Here is an 18798-nt window from a genome sequence, read left to right on the forward strand (position 1 = left end):
AATTGTGAAGTCCCAAACTCATCCAAGCTCAGCAAAGGCCAGGCAACTTATTTAAATTCAGAAACACCAACGACAGTTAACAGTTTCCAAGTACATAATCATTCCTGATATTGCCCAAGAATAAATGGGCTGAATTCAAAGATGTCCGCAACAAATCTTTGGCATTATCTGCTCAAATTAAACAAAACTGGGATCACAAATAATTGTAGTTTTCTAGAGAGTAAGCCATGATTCTCAACCAACCAGTAACTTGTTCTCTTCCAGAAAGGAGTAAGTCGGTACCTCCAAATTGTATGGAGCTGGCCCCTTACGTATCCTACCAGATATATCATAATGGGATCCATGGCATGGGCAGAACCATCCACCGAAGTCACCGGCATTTGGCAAGGGAATGCAACCCAGATGTGTGCAGACTCCAACAACAACGAGCCATTCAGGATTCTTAACCCTCTCTGAGTCCAGCTGTGGGTCTCGAAGAGATCCAACATCAACACTATTTGCCAGCTTTATATCATCCTCAGTTCGGCGCCTGATGAAGACTGGCTTTCCACGCCACTTAACAGTCACAGTAGAGCCCGGCTCAATACTGGACAGATCAACCTCAAGCGAGGCCATTGCAAGAACATCCTTACTGGCTGACATGCTCAGCACAAACTTGAGGATGAGGAGACGAATCACTGAGGCATAGACAAACCTACCACCGGTCAGGACAAAATAGGCAAATGCCCGCTTACTGGGGTCACCTGGAGGGTAACGCTCATGGTTGTACTCATCATAAAGGATCTTGGAAGTAGGGTTCTTAACAGCTGCCACAGTTGCAGCAATGTCTGGAACTATGCTGTTTTCCTTTGTTGGGGTAAGAGACTCGGAAGCAAAACCTGGACCTACCAATCATTTGCCAGCAAGAGTCATAAGAAAATGAACAAGAATAAAGTGCACAACCATGTATGTGGTCAATAATATCAATATTCCAGTGTGCAAAGAAATCAACTGAAAAGGCCATCCGATCTTTGAAGGATGGAGAGCGATGATAACAGGCTTCAAAAGGCAACAAAAAATAATGTACAACTCAAAGCTCTGAATACCATTTCGGTGGCCGTTTCAGTTAAGGCACTGGAACGAAATATTTCGGTACTGGTACCGTTTCAAGATAGTCCATATATAATAAATTAATTATATATGTATAAATTATATTTCAAAATAACATCAATGCAAATCTTAAAAAGTTAAAACACATATTTATAAAACTTAATAATATTTCTAAGTTCTCAATCCAACTATTTAAAAATATAATCACTCATATTCATCACGAAAAGAGGAGTAGGGATTTGAATTTCAATCCTCGGGAGAATGGGATTAAAAAAAATTAAGAAAATAGTTTTCAGATGTGAAAATTATGAAAATAATAGAATTTTTACATTAATTAAAAAAATCCATTAATTTTGGCCGGTACACCAAAACCAACCGGTACATCGAAAACTAGCCGGTACTAATTGAAACGCACCAGTACGGCCGTATTTGACCTGATACGAAACACATATATTTCCTGTACTGGGCACTACTCTGGCATGGTAAATACCGGTAGGTACGGTACAAAATTTAAAACTCTGTGCTCCATGATAAAAGAACTTGCATATTTATTCATATTCACGGTTTTTTTATTGGCACTGGGTGTCCGAGAACAACATCCCGACTAATCCCAGGGATGCATAAGCCCTTGGCAAGAAGTTTCCCACAAGTACACATAGAGTAATTCAAGGGAAAATTCCCTCAATCCAATGGCCCCAATCAATTATTTGCACCCAAGAGGATTCGAACCTTAGACCTTGGAGAGAGCATACCACCAAGACCAAAGCCTTCACGGTTTTTACTCCCTTATTGACACAAAGTTATCAAACCTTTTCTCAGCTGCCTTTATTTTCAATTCCCAGATCCCTCGGCAATATTAGAAAGCAAAAGAGAAAACTCTGAAATAGGGATCATGCAAATACATGTTCTTACATACTGACTTGTGCATACACATCTTAGGTGGATAAGCCTGTGTCTGTGTCTCACATGAAAAACAATTAGTCCGAATGTAATCCTGGACACTATAATTTGGTATCAATAGGTAGTTGACAATTGTATATAGAAACAGATAAGTATTACATATCATCATTCTAGATATCACAACAATATCACGAAGATTTAATACAACTAAATTCAAACCAGCAACAAGAATTTTTTTTTTTTTTTTTTTTTTTATAAGTTCAACCCAGCAACAAGAAATTATAACTCTTGACAAATATAGTTATCTTCGGGTATATAGAATTGTATTCTTTCTTATAAAGAAACAATCGTGTACTTCTATATTCCAACTATGAGGATAGACACAAATATCCATTAAGACATGACACACAATCACACAAACTTCCCACCTGATCTTATAAAACATATTTTTGACAAGCGGGAAGAAAAATTCTTCAAATACCCAACAGATCCTGAAATATACTTGCAATCGACATCACTTTTTTATTTTTTTGACAAGTATCAATATAAGAAACTCCTAATTATTCATTAAAAAAAAAAAAACTCCTAACCTTGATTGAGAAACTAGCTTCCACAACTAAAAAACCAACCTCCTCCAATAAATGCAAATAACTATAGCACTGTAGATAGCGCCCCCTCCCCAAACAGTCAAAAGCGTCTCACACAACAGCACGCTCAATCAAGCACGCTGGTGATATTTCTGAATAAATAGCGTCGAATATTGGAAAACCGAATAATTAATAACGGAAAAAGGTAATTATGTATCCTTCAGCGTTGTTAATGATACTAAATCAACATAACAAAACCCAAAACTTACAAAAAAAAAAATAATCTAATGAGATGAATCAGAATAAACCTAAATAAAACCGAGTAGTATTTAGTGTATAGAGGGAAATGGAAGATAGCCCTAACCTTTGAAGGGTAGTTGGAATAAGTCGGGTCGGAGGGAAAAAGATGAGTAGGAGATATCGGATCGGGGGTGACTGGAAGACGAGGAATAACTACCGTTGAACGATAAATAACGAGAGACGATGGCGGAGGCGGACTGGTTGAGCCTCCAAGGCGACGATGGAGAAAGAGAAGATAGCCTCCTCGCTGCAACCCTCAGCATCTTCTTCTGTTTATTTTTCGTCGTCTTCTTCTTCTTCTGATTATTGGGAAAATTCGGCAAACCCTTTTGACTGTGATTGGGTTTTTTTCAGATATTCTATGATTTTGACACGTAACCATTTTAATCGACGTAGGTACCCGATCGCTACCAATAAATTTTACTCGTCGTTTACGCCTAAAAATCAAATGTTACGTGTCGTTCATAAATCTTAAATAATCCATTACGGACTATTGTGATAGAATTTTATTATTTATCATCCTCAAATATTATATATCATATTTATTTTTTTAATATTTTTATTTATTTTATTTTATTCTTCTTAAATTAATTGTAATCTTCTATTCATCATCCATCATCTCACATTTGATAAAAAGAAAAAAATTAAAAATTAAGAAATTATATGTGATATATGGTATGAAAATGATGAGTAGAATTTTCTTTACTAGTAGCTCTACGCACCGCTGAGTCATACGTGTAGATTTAATTTTTCCTTCCAATTTATGCATATAGTTATTGATAGAGTGTACAATACCACTGGCCCATATGGCATCTTAGGCCTAGCTCTGTAACACCTCATTTCCAATGGCTAGGCCCATATGGCGTCCCAAGCCCAGTTCTAGAACACTCATTTTTCAATGGCTAGGGATGTCACATGCTTATATAAATAAAACTAGGCAAGAGATTTCATAATTTATTAAATCGATTAAATAATATATAAATAAGCCTGAAGCTAAATCCAACTATTTCAACTAAGTCTGACTCGCTTGCTCGTACTAATCATCATCATCAATTAGCTAGTTAAAAATATGAAATAAAACTAAAATAAGTTGAAGACTCGGTAAAAAACCTATTACAATGTAAATATAAGGTTTTTATAAAAATTTCATGCTGAGAGTTTAAAATTATGATTGCTCATACTGATACTTGTGATATTCATGACTAATTTATCTAAATTATTTGAATGGTATGACTGGCCAATACATTTAACATTGTGTGCGAGGTTGTGCACGGGCCTCACATCCAGCGGCCGCAAAGGGAGCCGCTGAGTAGTATTCTAACATATTACGGTAGACTACGCTTGAGTCTGTGGCTTGCACATCCACCATGAGACTGCATTGACACCATACATCTAAATGGTCATTTGATTTAACTTATATGAATCTTATCTTACATTTGAACTTAAGAAAGCTTGGGTATCTTATGGGAAGTGAGATGCATGACATACATGCTCATATAAATAACTATAAAATGCTGAATCTAAACATGATGCAAAAAATTAACATGATCGTGTTCTATGATCTATGATATACTTGCATAAATAGTGACATACGAGATACATAAACACTGACTTTCAAGGATTGGCTTTAATAATAATCTATCTGACTAACTAATATGATACTTCTAATTTATGATCAAGCTACTTACTTTATTGCGTTGCTTTTTGAATCTCACTTCATAACTTGTCACCCATACAAAGTATTAAACGTATCATAATTTCCCACTTAATTAAATTCATACTATAGAAAATAATTAATAAATATTCTGTTTAACATAAAATCAATGGATGCTTATATCTTCAATTATTTAAATACTAATAACATATTTTCACTCTCAAATTATAATTTATTAGAATAATTGGACTATATTCAATTCTATTAAAATAAGTCGTTAAAACCTCAATTCTTAAAATAGGTTTATTTTATTATAATTAACATAATTATTTAATTTTACAAAAAATTTAATAAATATTAATATCATTTAAGTATTCTTAACATATTTCTTTATTTTCTAATTATAACTGTAATATAGTAATTTTATCAAAGTAACAAAATATCAACGGAAATTCGTTTCGATAATTAGCTTAATCATTTTTAAAATACAAATCCTAGCATACCTATTATTATACACTAATAAAATATTACAATTTAGTAAGAAATAGATAGAATATTACAATTTAGTAAGAAATCATATTCTATTTAGATCTATTAAACAATAGCAGGAACTCTTTCCATAAAATAGGCTTAATCAGATTTAAAATGTTAAAAATAGAATTAAACTCTTATTATTGACTAATAAATCTAATTATTAAATAATTTAATATTTAAATAATATAAACAATCCCATAAATAGTTTATGGAATAACGTAATTATTTAAGTAAAACTAGACCCAACCCAACTCAAAGTAACGTAATAGTTTTATGTAATAAAAACTAAGCCCATAGTAAAACTAAGTCCAACCCAATGTAAAATTAAGCTCACGTAAAACATGTCAGTGTAAAAACAAATCTAATTTCATACTGCCACACCTTATAACTAAGTGCTAATCTAATTTCATACTACCACACCTTATAACTAAGAGCACTGGTATCGGAAAAACTAAGAGAGATAGTGAGAGAAAGTCTCCCTTCTCTCTAGGAAACAAGTCAGGCGAAAACCATTAAGAGGGAGGTGGGAGCCTTGGCTCCTCCCTCCCTCCTCTCTCTTTCTAGTTTTGGTTTAGTTTTCTCTTCTGCTGTGTTTGTTTTCATGTTTTATGTTGTTAATAAAAGCTGAGTTTTGCTATACTTCCACGGCCTCCACTAGGCTTGTATGGCCTAATCCGGTGTTCCTGACTGTTTGGCTGAGAGGTGTTAACTTCCATACGTATAAAATGAAGTTAGTATGTTTTTGAGAGATGTATGGGGGGTAGCCTGGAAAAATTGTCTGCTGAGGGATGCTTTGGAGGTTTACGGCGTGAGCAGGGGCAGGGCGGCTTGCTCTCGGAGGCGATGGTTTGCATGTTGGGTTGGGGTGGTTTCCGTGGGGTTAAGGCCTCTGTTTTATCCATGGAAAATAGAGGATTTTTTTGGGATGCATCCAGCGTACATGAGGAGGATAAGGGGTCTGTCTAGGGCGGAGCCCTACCATAACTCATAGCCGAAAGCTTCATGAGGGTGGTCGGAGAAGGGGGCGGCGACAGTGTTTGCCTTTTCAAATTGTTTTTTCTCTTTTCCTGACTTTCTAGTTTCTTACAGTCTAATTTATCTTGTTTTCCTTTTAGTGTGGGTTAGCTCTTGTTTAATGTTCGGTTCTTCCGTTTGGTTAAATGTAATAATAACTACGGTGGCTGAGGTCTTCCGTTTAGTAGGTTTCTGGGTGCTTTGGGTTTGTTTTTCAATCTGTAATAAGGTGTTCGGTGGCAGTGTGCTTCCAGTGGCTGTCACGAGGAAATTCCAGTCACTGCATGCTTGAAAATCAATTGCATCGTGGAGTCGTCCGTTCGCTCAGTTATGCTTGCTGCATGCTTAATGTTTGCAGGTTATGGCAGGACGTAGGGTGGGCTGGGGAAGTTACGGAAAGCAGGGATAGTGGGCGACAAAAGTGGGGAGCTGCGTGGGCATGAAAGTTCAGTTAGTGGATGGACGTACGGTGTGGAGCACTGGGTTTTATTTTTCTTTTATTTTTCAGTTGAGTTTGTTTTATTTTATTGTGTCTGTTAGGATTAAATGAGAATAAATTTGAAGTAGGTAATTCCCTTTCCTCTTTTGTAAGAGAAGGGTAGTGAGTCCCTATCCTCGTTGGAGGATGAGGGTGAAAAGTCTCCCTCCTTTTTTGGAGGGTGGGGGTGGAATGAGTTGTTTTTCTCATAGACAAGTCGAGATGGACACTTCTGTTTTTTACAGAGTCTTTCATCTCAGAAGGGCTGTATCATTGGAGAGTTTTATGAAGTTTTTTTACATAGTGTCCGGCACAATGAAAGTTGTGTGCATGGGCACGTATAACCGATAAGTAGTTAGCTTGTAATCAGGGCTTGTTCCCAGACTTATTAGTCATAGCTGTAACTTCCTTCATTCATTCATGAATTGAAGTCTATTTAAAAAAAAAAAAAAAAAGAGCACTGGCATCGGCTTACCCAAATACCAGTGAAACACAAAATGTAGCTCATTTCACTATAAAAGACATACATTGAATTAGGCAAAATGTGAAAAGTGAAACTTTGATCTACAGTAAATAAAATGGGCCGATATATATGAGTGGATATTATTTGCATGCCAAATCTTTATTTTATTATACTAAAATGAAAAGATAAGTTGTTCCCCCCCAACCCCCCCCCCCCAATGTTTCATTCCCACGGTATTGCTCACTTTCTCTTTCTCTCTCTCTTCCGAATCACTATTGGCACTCTGTTGAGAATAAGGTAATTTTTTTTTTTCATTTCTTGGAGCTCAAATCTTCCATTTTCTATCACTTCCTCTCCTTTTGTCTCTTATGAATCACGATTGTCACTCTCATTTTGTTGTTTTAAATGCTGCTGGAACCTCATTTTAGTTTTGATTTTATTTTGTTATATTCTAGAGAACTGTATATTCTTATTATAAGCACATCATACTTAAATGTATACCACATTTTCTTTTAAAAAATAAAATTGCAAAACATATGGAGTTAAATGGTAAAAAACAAGTTCTGAAAGAAGGTGAAGTTATTGTGCCAGCTTTGAATTGTTGTCTATTTTCTATGTTTAATTTATGTAAATATTTCCAAAAATATGAGTTTGGATTTTGAATATGTATTGTCTTACTCTCTTGCTTGAGCAGCTAATCATGGGCTAGAGAAGTTAAAATATAAAACTTTACTTTGTTGTGAAGGCTAACTTCACCTGTCTTGGATTTTTGTATATTCTCTAAGTTGATTGATTTGAATGGTTCAAAAAATATGAAGTTTAGAGTTTATATATATATATATATTCTTTTGCTTCAGTTGCTAATCATGGGCTCAAGAAATTAAAATTAACACTTGAATTTGATGCTAGTCTTTTGTAAAGTTTATTTTTTGGTTGGATGCCTCATCTTCATCATCAATTTGGGATAGAAAAATCAATTGGTTGTATATGTGGTGTGATCCTTATTATGACTTCAGCTTAAACACATGTATTTATTTTTAATAAAGTTATTAAGCGAAGCATCATTCCTACTATATGTGATTGGTTACTAAGATTGTGGTATACCATACTGCTTTATAGCCTTTATTTGTTAATGACTAGGTTGTAATGTATTTTTCTTAAATTTCGTCTCTACAACCCAAAATTTTAAATTTCGTTCTGTTCTAGCATGAATTTTCTATTATGGTGTAGTATCTAGTACACTATATCACATCTTTCCATTTTGCTCCAAATTGTGGCCCATTCCAGTCAAATTTCAGTTATTCTGACCAGAATTGGCATTTCGGGCCCCATTCCATTTTGAACTATTTTTGTAATTTTTTATACTGGAATTGCATTTTTGTAAATTTTAAATTCAGATGGTATTTAATTAATTTTAGAAACTAAAATGTATTTATATAACTTTAATTTTTTTGTAACTTTAGATATGTCCCCTCATTTTTCTTTTTTCTTTTTTAAATAGAATTATTTTTAATAATTTATCTATTCTTTTTTTTTCTTTATTTTTGTATTTCAACTCAAGTTTGTGATCTTTTTAACATATATTTATTTTATAAATTTTCAATTCTTCCATATACATACAAATATATAAGAACACACTTACATATATATATATATATGTATGTATTTATTCTATTAGTTGTTAGTTTATATATAATATATAATTAATTCAAAAATGGTACACCGAAGCCAAAATATTCTGTTCGAGTACTTAAATCGGAATAATCGCTGGAATGGAATTTAATACATTGCTACAATCTCTTCCTCAAGCTTTGCAATTATTGTCGTTAATCAGATGCGATCAGATTTGTCCTTTTAGATCCTAAATCAATCCTAATAAATATTATGCTTCAACAAACAAGTCAGCTCACAAAACATCAACCAACATAATTGGTTTGCACATTTACTCCAAAACCAGAGTACTACATGTTTTGGTCTTCGATCAATCCACTTGATTTGACATTTCCATGAACTAAACCGTCAATAAACAATATCATATGCTGCAAATCCTAAAGTTAATCTAAAGATTAAACTCAAGATCACATGATAGAAATAACTTAGAAACACGACACAACTTGTGAGCCTTTAGTTATGTTCCAACCGAACCTTAGCATGCATAAAAATTTATTCTCTCGAGATCACAGCCATAAATTTCTAAAATAACACTCTTAACATATATATCAAAGTCCTGAGAACAACATTTATGAATATCAAGATCATAGGAGCATGCTTTTATAACAAAATATCCAAACTTACTCAAAACAAAAACTATTTTGACACCTCGAGTTTCCAACTTTCTCATATCATGCAAAACTCTTAATATGCACCAAATTTAAATTCAACTTGCATGTTAATATTTTAACTCTAAACCATAAAAACATCGGATTAAGATCTTGCCAATAATTTCGTAAAAAATAAAATAAAAAATTTATCACATTCTTCCGATTATTGCTTAGTATGACTTTTACATGCTTAAACAGACTTTTTACTAACCAAAATTCATGAAGAATCACACAAAATATACTAATGGAAACTATACTCAAAGAGGAAGAACTTATATGAAGATATTTTTGTGAGAATTTACTTACAAAGGTTTCAAAAAATTGAAGCAAAAAAGGCCATAAAAGCTGTCTGAAGTCTCTCATTGAGTTCTCTCCTAGAAAATGTTTCAAAAGTGACAAAAGTCTAAAAGACAAGCCATAGATGACTCATATACTACTGGAGGGGTTGAGAGGAGATGTGAGGATGGCTTTTTAGTGTGTGCTGTAAGCCAAAGCCATGCCCAAAACTATGGGCTACAACGCACAACTTTCTGCCTTGAAACAGACATGTAATGTGGTGGTAGTGAGATGTCTGATTGCCCTCTGATGGCTTGCAAAATTTCATATTGCAGATTTTACAAGTTCGCTCGAGCGGAGGCTTTTGGCCGCTCGAGTGAATTCAGGTAGATTCAAACGCTCGACTGCCGCTCGACAGGGAGCTCGAGCGGGTTGCTGAAAAACGAAGATCGCTCGAGCAGAGACATTGGCCGCTCGAGCGAAATCAGGCAGAGTCGAATGCTCGACGCGCGCTCGACACCCCGCTCGAGCGAACATCGTATTTTGACAGATTTTAGGTTTTCCGCCGTGGGACCATATAAAAGCCATTTTTCACTCTAGAGCCGCGAGTTTTGGCTGGAGAACACTCTTTGGGAGAGAAAAACATAGCTAGAGGGATTCAAATCATTTGTTTTGGAGACGAAATTCTAATTTCTTGCACGTACGTTGGATTCATACACGAGCACGAACGGGAGAAAAGCGTTGAATCGTTCCCTTGAGCTTTTGACGACGAGTTGAGGCTGCAAGGAGGATTTTTCAGTGTTTATTTTCTTCTTCCCATCTTTTCAGAACAATTATGGTGAATTCGTTTATGTTGAATTCCATTTCTAGCATGAGCTAAATTTTCTTTATTCTAGGAAAACGATGTAACCTATTTCCGAACTATACTTGTTTGTCCATGCTAATTTAATGCAATTCTCTCTTTGTTTATCTGATTTATTCTGAGTTTAATGCTTCTAATTAACTGGTCATTGATTAGATGATTATTAATCTTGTGATTTGCTATCGAAAGAGGGAATCATAGGGTAGATCTTGGATATTTCAGCATAGGTAAGTATAGAGATCGAAAGACTTGTATGAACCTGTGTAGTAATTAAATCATTGGTCTTATTGCGTTCTTGATTATTTAATTTGCATACTCTTGTGTGAATTGACAAACTAGAATCACTTCCAATTGACTATCGAAAGAGGCTTTTGGATGAATTAGAGATTTGCTAATAGACAAAAGAGGGTTAAGTTAAATTAGCTGGATGAGAAAAGCATAGTGAAGAATTATGGTGAAATCGATTTCCTAGAAGTTTTCTTCCCTATTGAATTTGATCTTTGAAAGTCAGTTTTATTTTCTTTGCTTATTTCTCTTCAAGTTGATCTAGTTTTATTTGCAACTACAAAAACCTTAGCGATTCCTCTAGATAAAATTGAGATTAGTATAATTTTGGTATTTGGCAAAAGTAAGGTACCAATCCCTGAGGACGATACTCTTCTTACCACTTTATTATAAAACTACGATACTGTGCACTTGCAGTTTTGCACCGGTCAAGTTTTTGCCTTGAAACAGACATGTAATGTGGTGGTAGTGAGATGTCTGATTGCTCTCCCATCAACCACTATTGAGGGTTGACATGGGTAGTGGAAACACACTCGTGGTAGTATAAAAACTTTCTCAAGAGGTCTTACATAAGTGAACCTTTTTGGTGGGACTAAATCAATTGAGCCTTATTTGGAGTTTCAATAGGATTTGGTTTGGGGTTTTGTTTTCTATCAAGCCCAAATTCAATTTTACTTGGCCTGATGAAAATACTATATTATAAAATAATGGATAAGAGGGGTGTAATGATATGAATTTGAATGGTTAATGGTATGTGAAAGTTATCTAATCATATGATTAAACATTAAGTTAAAACCGGCTTCATTTAGGGTTTGGAAAAACATTTAGGATTTCGGTTTCAAAAAGAAGTTTGGGGTTTCAATTGGATCTCAAATATTTGGAATTTTACTAGGGTTGAAACCCTATTTGATTTGGCACAAAAATAAATAGTTGGATGGAATAGTGTTTGGCTTAGATGAAATGATCACAATACTTATTTTCCTTCATTTCCTTTACATTTCCATCATATGGTTCCTCTTGGTGCCAAGTATCCTAAACTATTCACAAGGAGTGAAGATTTTACCAAGTGTCTAAATGAAACTTCTCTTGATTGATTTTAACAATCCACATTGTGATATGAAATTGAAACGCGTTTTCAAATAGTACATTCCTAATGTTCTCGTCTGACTTTCTGTTGTAAGTGGTGTAGCTTAGTCTCCAACTTGTGGTCGAAATTGATTCTATACCATTTCTAACACCTCAAGGAAAGCTCAAGTTACATCTAGGCCAATACTTAAAAAACTAGTCTAGGTTACAATTGAAGTCATTTGAAATCATTATAAATTGCAAGAATTTATCCCAGCCAAGTAAAGTTGACAACACCCTCTTTTATTAAATTTGGCGTACTAAAAGATGCTAACTTATTTACAATTTGTGTAAGTAGTGTATCTAGTTGAGGGTCTGGCTTGAAAATTAGAGATTTTAGGTCCAATTGTTCCAAATTATCAATGCGTGTGAATTGTAACTTGACACTGTGCATATGCTATAGAAGTAAAAACTACCAATCTCTTTACATTTTATTGGGTGTTTCGATTTTTCAGTTGATCTTTAGCCTCTTATATGCTATGTTTTTTTTCCTACACAGTTATATCTGTGTTAATTATGTTATACTGTAAATCAAGGACTAAATAACTAAAGGCTATTCCTGATTGAGTAGTCTCGGTCCTTGTTGATGTAGTAAAAAATGTAATGTTCTTCCACTTGGTTGGGAATTGGAATTGAAGTAGAATTAATGAAAATATTTATTTCTTTTTTGGAAAATAGGAGTACATGAACCATAGCTTCCTGCTAGTAGTTGCCATTGTATTGTCTGGAATGTGAGGACGACCAGGATAATGCTGAGGATGTTGTGTATACTAGCCAAGGGGGACATGATTTAACTGGTAAGAGCACCCACATTGGTTTATGCATATGCATATGCATATGCAAAATCATATCTTTTAGAGATCCAATTTGCCACACAAGCGAAAGTCCCACATTAGCTTATACAAATTTGAGACAAAATAATATTAAAATATTACCATTTTATTATTTTTTTTACTTTTTTTTTAGTAGAGTTTGCAATTTCCATGCATTGGGTTAATACATGTAATTAGCACCCAATAATTTACTCAGAACCTATGAGAGAGAGGTGCACGGGTTTGATCTTCAAATATATAAAATATTTGAGTAAAATATTTTTTGGGGAGTGAATGAGTAAAATATGTAGTAAAATATGTAAAGATAAAATATGTGGAAAGAGAGTGGGAGGAGAGAGAGAGAGAATGAGTAATATATGTTTTGGAGAGTGAATAGTAGATCTTCAAACATGTAAAGGTACTGTTCATAACTATACAAATATTTAAAGATGCATAATTCAATATAGATGGATTTAGGTTCATATTATGTAAATATAACTTTATATATGCATATGTATAGATCAATATAGATGCTCTAATAAGCATCAAATTCAGGATCAAAAGATGGAGCGTGGGAATTTGGCTCTCAAGGTGTGTATTTTGAAATGGATGGAGTTGACCTCCAAATTGGGTTCGAGGAAGCCTCCTCCGACCCATCTACAAATATGACAAGTGTCCATTAAGCATGTGACAAGAGCATGCCTTTTTTTAGAAGTCTTTTAACTCTAGAAATTGACATGTCTCTCTATTAAAAAAGCATGTGTTTGTCGCATGCTCAAGGGACACATCAATTTTTCAAATGGGTTGGAGGAAATTTCCTTCTACCCTGTTTGGATGAAAACTCTATCCTTTTGAAGCCCTTCTAAGTTCTTTGGATATTTTTCCTCATATACTCATTTCATAGTATTAGTTGACCCAGAAGCTCTCTTTAGTTCTTATTTCTATTTGATTTTGTTGGGTAAATGATTATGAGGGAGAACCATTTTACCACAAGAATAAGCGAGTCTCTGGAGTGCCTTTGGAATTTGAAACAGTATTGCTTGACTTGTACATACTTTGGCCTCAATTGCAGAATTATGTGGAGCAATGTGTGCCAGTTAGAGTAGTTCGTGGCCATGAATCTAAAAGCAGTTACACTGGTAGAGTTTACACGTATGATGGTTTGTACAAGTTGATTTTAAGGATTTGGTATTAATTTATATCTCTCGATGACTTAGGTCTTGCATTAGTGTAATTCACCCTTGGTTATCCTCATTTTCTTCCCTAAAAAGATCCAAATTCTGTGTATCTACTGTTAATTTGAGTGAAGTAATGTAACCAGAGATAACTGATCAATGTATTTAGTTTTCCTTTGCAATATGCATGCGGCAATTTTTCTAATTTGGAATTGAAACTGTTTTCTCTCTCATAAATTTGCATTGATCGTCTAATAACTCTTGATTAGAGCCAGGATTTAGGTAGGCCTCCTTTTCTCTACCAGTTGCTTGGAAACTTTAATGTTTGTGCATAAAATTCACGGTTTCTTCAATTTTTTTGAATTTAAAATACGAGAGACAATGATATATTTTTTCAATATTTGAAATATCATATTTGTGTGATCTATTGCAACCATTGAAGTTTACATTGAATAGTTTACTTGGTGCTCAAGGACGCGGCTTAGCTTTCGGCCCATGACTCTCAGTTCGTTTTGAGGTTTAACATTTTTTGAATTAATCCCTCACTTAATAACAGTCTCATTAGATTATCTATTCTCAAAAGGGTGTGTACTTTTTAACTATAAGATAGAAAATTCACTTGCAACGGATTAGCCATTAGCAAATTTTACAACTTTTAGCTACAGTATTTATAAATGAAATATCAAATTTGATGTGTATTGTAGATAGAGATAATTGTTATTTTATTATTTATCTGCAACTCTGCCTCTCTCCTCTTTCAATGCAAATGTCACCGTTTATTTTTCTAGAATTTTTTTCCCATTTTCTCATTATAAAATAAATTTAATTAATTATTTTTTTAATTATTAATTACTTATTACTATATAATAAATAAATAGATAATCCAAAATAGAGATTTGATGTGAATAGTCAAAATCAAATTCATCTCATATTATTTTATTATTATATAATATTAAAATATTTATTCTAATGTAGATATTTATGTAAATGAAATAGTCAAAATCTAAATTTATCTTACATTCATCAAAAGTGTCCTTTACATATGCATAATCCATTAACAATGCTCTTCGAAAAAGAAGTTTCCAAACAATTATCTTAATAATAATTATATATTAAAATGGCCATTTAGTTTAAATTTCGTTAATTTATTATAAATTAAAATTATTGATATTGGTGCACAAATATCACGTTATGATCAATTAAGGATGAATACACGCGAAGATTAAATAATTAATTTATATATATATATATATAAGTTCTAAACCTACCTAAACGGATACTTTGTCATGGAGATGTTTTCACAGCGGCAATTACGTTGGAACAAGCCCCTGGTCCCAACCGCTCCCCTTCATAACTAGATAAAAGTAAAACACCATCATCCATTATCACGACACCACAACCTATTAAAAACCAAAACAAAACAAAAACAAAAATACACCACAATAAAACAAATCAAATTTAAATAGCAGCTTCCTGAAATTGTGAAGTCCCAAACTCATCCAAGCTCAGTAAAGGCCAGGCAACTTATTTAAATTCAGAAACACCAACGACAGTTAACAGTTTCCAAGTACATAATCATTCCTAATACTGCCCAAGAATAAATGGGCTGAATTCAAAGATGTCCGCAACAAATCTTCGGCATTATCTGCTTAAATTAAATAAAACTGGGATCACAAATAATTGTAGTTTTCAAGAGAGCAAGCCATGATTCTCAACCAACCAGTAACTTGTTCTCTTCCAAAAAGGAGTACGTCGGTACCTCCAAATTGTATGGAGCTGGCCCCTTACGAATCCTACCAGATATATCGTAATGGGATCCATGGCATGGGCAGAACCATCCACCGAAGTCACCAGCATTTGGCAAGGGAATGCAACCCAGATGCGTGCAGACTCCAACAACAATGAGCCATTCAGGATTCTTAACCCTCTCTGAGTCCAGCTGTGGGTCTCGAAGAGATCCAACATCAACACTATTTGCCAGCTTTATATCATCCTCAGTTCGGCGCCTGATGAAGACTGGCTTTCCACGCCACTTAACAGTCACAGTAGAGCCCGGCTCAATACTGGACAGATCAACCTCAAGCGAGGCCATTGCAAGAACATCCTTACTGGCTGACATGCTCAGCACAAACTTGAGGATGAGGAGACGAATCACTGAGGCATAGACAAACCTACCACCAGTCAGGACAAAATAGGCAAATGCCCGCTTGCTGGGGTCACCTGGAGGGTAACGCTCATGGTTGTACTCATCATAAAGGATCTTGGAAGTAGGGTTCTTAACAGCTGCCACAGTTGCAGCAACGTCTGGAACTATGCTGTTTTCCTTTGTTGGGGTCAGAGACTCGGAAGCAAAACCTGGACCTACCAATCATTTGCCAGCAAGAGTCATAAGAAAATCAACAAGAATAAAAGTGCACAACCATGTATGTGGTCAATAATATCAATATTCCAGTGTGCAAAGAAATCAACTGAAAAGGCCATCCAATATTTGAAGGGTGAAGAGTGATGATAACAGGCTTGAAAAGGCAACAAAAAATAATGTACAATTCAAAGTTTGAATACCGTTTCTGTGGCCGTTTCGGTTAATGCACTGAAACAAAATATTTCGGTACCGATACCGTTTCAAGATAGTCTATATATAATAAATTAATTATATATGTATAAATTATATTTCAAAATAACATCAATGCAAATCTTAAAAAGTTAAAACACATATTTATAAAACTCAATAATACTTCTAAGTTCTCAATCCAACTATTTAAAAAAATAATCACTCATCTTCATCATGAAAAGAGTAGGGATTTGATTTTCAATCCTCGGGAAAATGGGATTAAAAAAAGTTAAGATGTGAGAATTTGAGTGAAAATTACGAAAACAACAGAATTTTTACATTAATAAAAAAAAATCCACTAATTTCAGCCAGTACACTAAAAACTAGCCAGTATGGATTGAAACACACTAGTATGGCCGTATTTGACCTGGTACGAAACACATATATTTCCTGTACTGGTCACTACTCTTGCATGGTAAATACCGGCAAGTATGGCACGGAATTTAAAACTCTGTGCTCTATGATAAAAGAACCTGCATATTTATTCATATTCATGATTTTTTTATTGGCACCGGGTGTCCGAGAACAACATCCTGACTAATCCTAGGGTGCACAGGCCCTCGGCAAGAAGTTCCCCGCAAGTACACCTAGGGTAATTCAAGGGAAAATTCCCTCAATCCGATGGCCCCAATAAATTGTTTGCACCCAAGAGGATTCGAACCTTAAACCTTGGAGGGAGCATACCACCAAGACCAAAGCCTTCACGGTTTTTACTCCCTCACTGACACAAAGTTTTCCAGCTTTATTTCAGCTGCCTTCATTTTCAATTCCCAGATCCCTCAGAAAAATTAGAAAGCAAAAGAGAAAACTCTGAAACAGGGATCATGCAAATACATGTTCTTACGTACTGACTTGTACATACACATCTTAGGTGGATAAGCCTGTGTCTGTGTCTCACATGAAATACAATTAGTCCGAATGTAATCCTGGACACTATAATTTGGTATCAATAGGTAGTTGACAATTGTATATAGAAACAGATAAGTATTATGAATCATCATTCTAGATATCACAACAATATCACGAAGATTTAATACAACTAAATTCAAACCAGCAACAAGAAATTATAACTCTTGACAAATATAGTTATCTTCGGGTATATAGAATTGTATTCTTTCTTATAAAAAAAGAATCGTGTACTCCATATTCCAACTATGAGGATAGACACAAATATCAATTAAGACATGATACACAATCACACAAACTTCCCACCTGATCCTGATCGTATCAAACATATTTTTGACAAGCGGGAAGAACACTTCTTCAAATACCCAACAGATCCCGAAATATACTTGCAATCGACATCACTTTTTTATTTTTTTGACAAGTATCAATATAAGAAACTCCTAATTATTAATTAAAAAAAAAAAAACTCCTAACCTTCATTGAGAAACTAGCTTCCACAACTAAAAACCCAACCTCCTCCAATAAATGCAAATAACTATAGCACTGTAGATAGCGCCCCCTCCCCAAACAGTCAAAAGCGTCTCACACAACAGCACGCTGGTGATATTTCTGAATAAATAGCGTCGAATATTGGGAAACAGAATAATTAATAACGGAACAAGGTAATTATGTATCCTTCAGCGTTGTTATTGATACTAAATCAACATAACAAAACCCAAAAGTTACCAAAAAAATAATAATAATCTAATGAGTTGAATCAGAATAAACCGAAATCAAACCGAGTAGTATATACTATAGAGGGAAAAGGAAGATAGCCCTAACCTTTGAAGGGTAGTTGGAATAAGTCGGGTCGGAGGGAAAAAGATGAGTAGAAGGAGATATCGGATGTGGGCTGATCGGAAAGCGAGAAATAACTACCGTTGAAGGATAAATAACGAGAGACGATGGCGGAGGCGGACTGGTTGAGCCTCCAAGGCGACGATGGAGAAAGAGAAGATAGCCTCCTCGCTGCAACCCTCAGCATCTTCTTCTGATTATTTTTCGTCTTCTTCTTCTTCGCTGGATTTAACCAATATGATCTGCGTCGCCAAATAATTGGGAAAATTCGGCAAACCCTTTTGACTGTGATTGGGTTTTCTTAAGTTAAGAGATTCTGTGATTTTGAGACGTAACCATTTTAATCGACGTAGGGAGTCTAGGACCCGATCGCTACCAATAAATTTTACTTGTCGTTTACGCCTAAAAATCAAATGTTACGTGTCGTTCATAGATCTTAAATACTCCATTACGGGACTGTAAATGAGTTTGGTAGTAGAGTTTTACTATTCATCATTCTTATATATTATATATCACATTTTTTTTTTTAATTTTGTTTCATTCTTTTTAAATTAATTGAAATTTCATCA

The 18798-nt window shown here is 34.5% G+C and overlaps 2 protein-coding genes across 2 annotated transcripts; both read right to left on the bottom strand.

The window, feature by feature from the left end:
- Nucleotides 1-18: 18 nt before the first annotated feature.
- LOC122306711 (cytochrome b-c1 complex subunit Rieske-4, mitochondrial-like) lies at nucleotides 19-18528 on the bottom strand. The gene is made up of 3 exons (XM_043119211.1): nucleotides 18417-18528; nucleotides 2941-3139; nucleotides 19-884 (listed from the first exon to the last, which is right to left on the bottom strand). The coding sequence occupies exons 2-3, from the start codon at nucleotides 3137-3139 to the stop codon at nucleotides 235-237; spliced, it is 849 nt and encodes a 282-aa protein (XP_042975145.1). The 5' UTR covers nucleotides 18417-18528; the 3' UTR covers nucleotides 19-234.
- LOC122306710 (cytochrome b-c1 complex subunit Rieske-4, mitochondrial-like) lies at nucleotides 15319-18418 on the bottom strand. The gene is made up of 2 exons (XM_043119210.1): nucleotides 18215-18418; nucleotides 15319-16236 (listed from the first exon to the last, which is right to left on the bottom strand). Exons 1-2 carry the CDS (start codon nucleotides 18414-18416, stop codon nucleotides 15587-15589), a joined length of 852 nt encoding a protein of 283 aa, XP_042975144.1. The 5' UTR covers nucleotides 18417-18418; the 3' UTR covers nucleotides 15319-15586.
- Nucleotides 18529-18798: the final 270 nt, after the last annotated feature.

The sequence above is a fragment of the Carya illinoinensis genome, chromosome 4 (genome assembly GCF_018687715.1).
Source record: "Carya illinoinensis cultivar Pawnee chromosome 4, C.illinoinensisPawnee_v1, whole genome shotgun sequence".
Taxonomy (NCBI): Eukaryota; Viridiplantae; Streptophyta; class Magnoliopsida; order Fagales; family Juglandaceae; genus Carya; species Carya illinoinensis.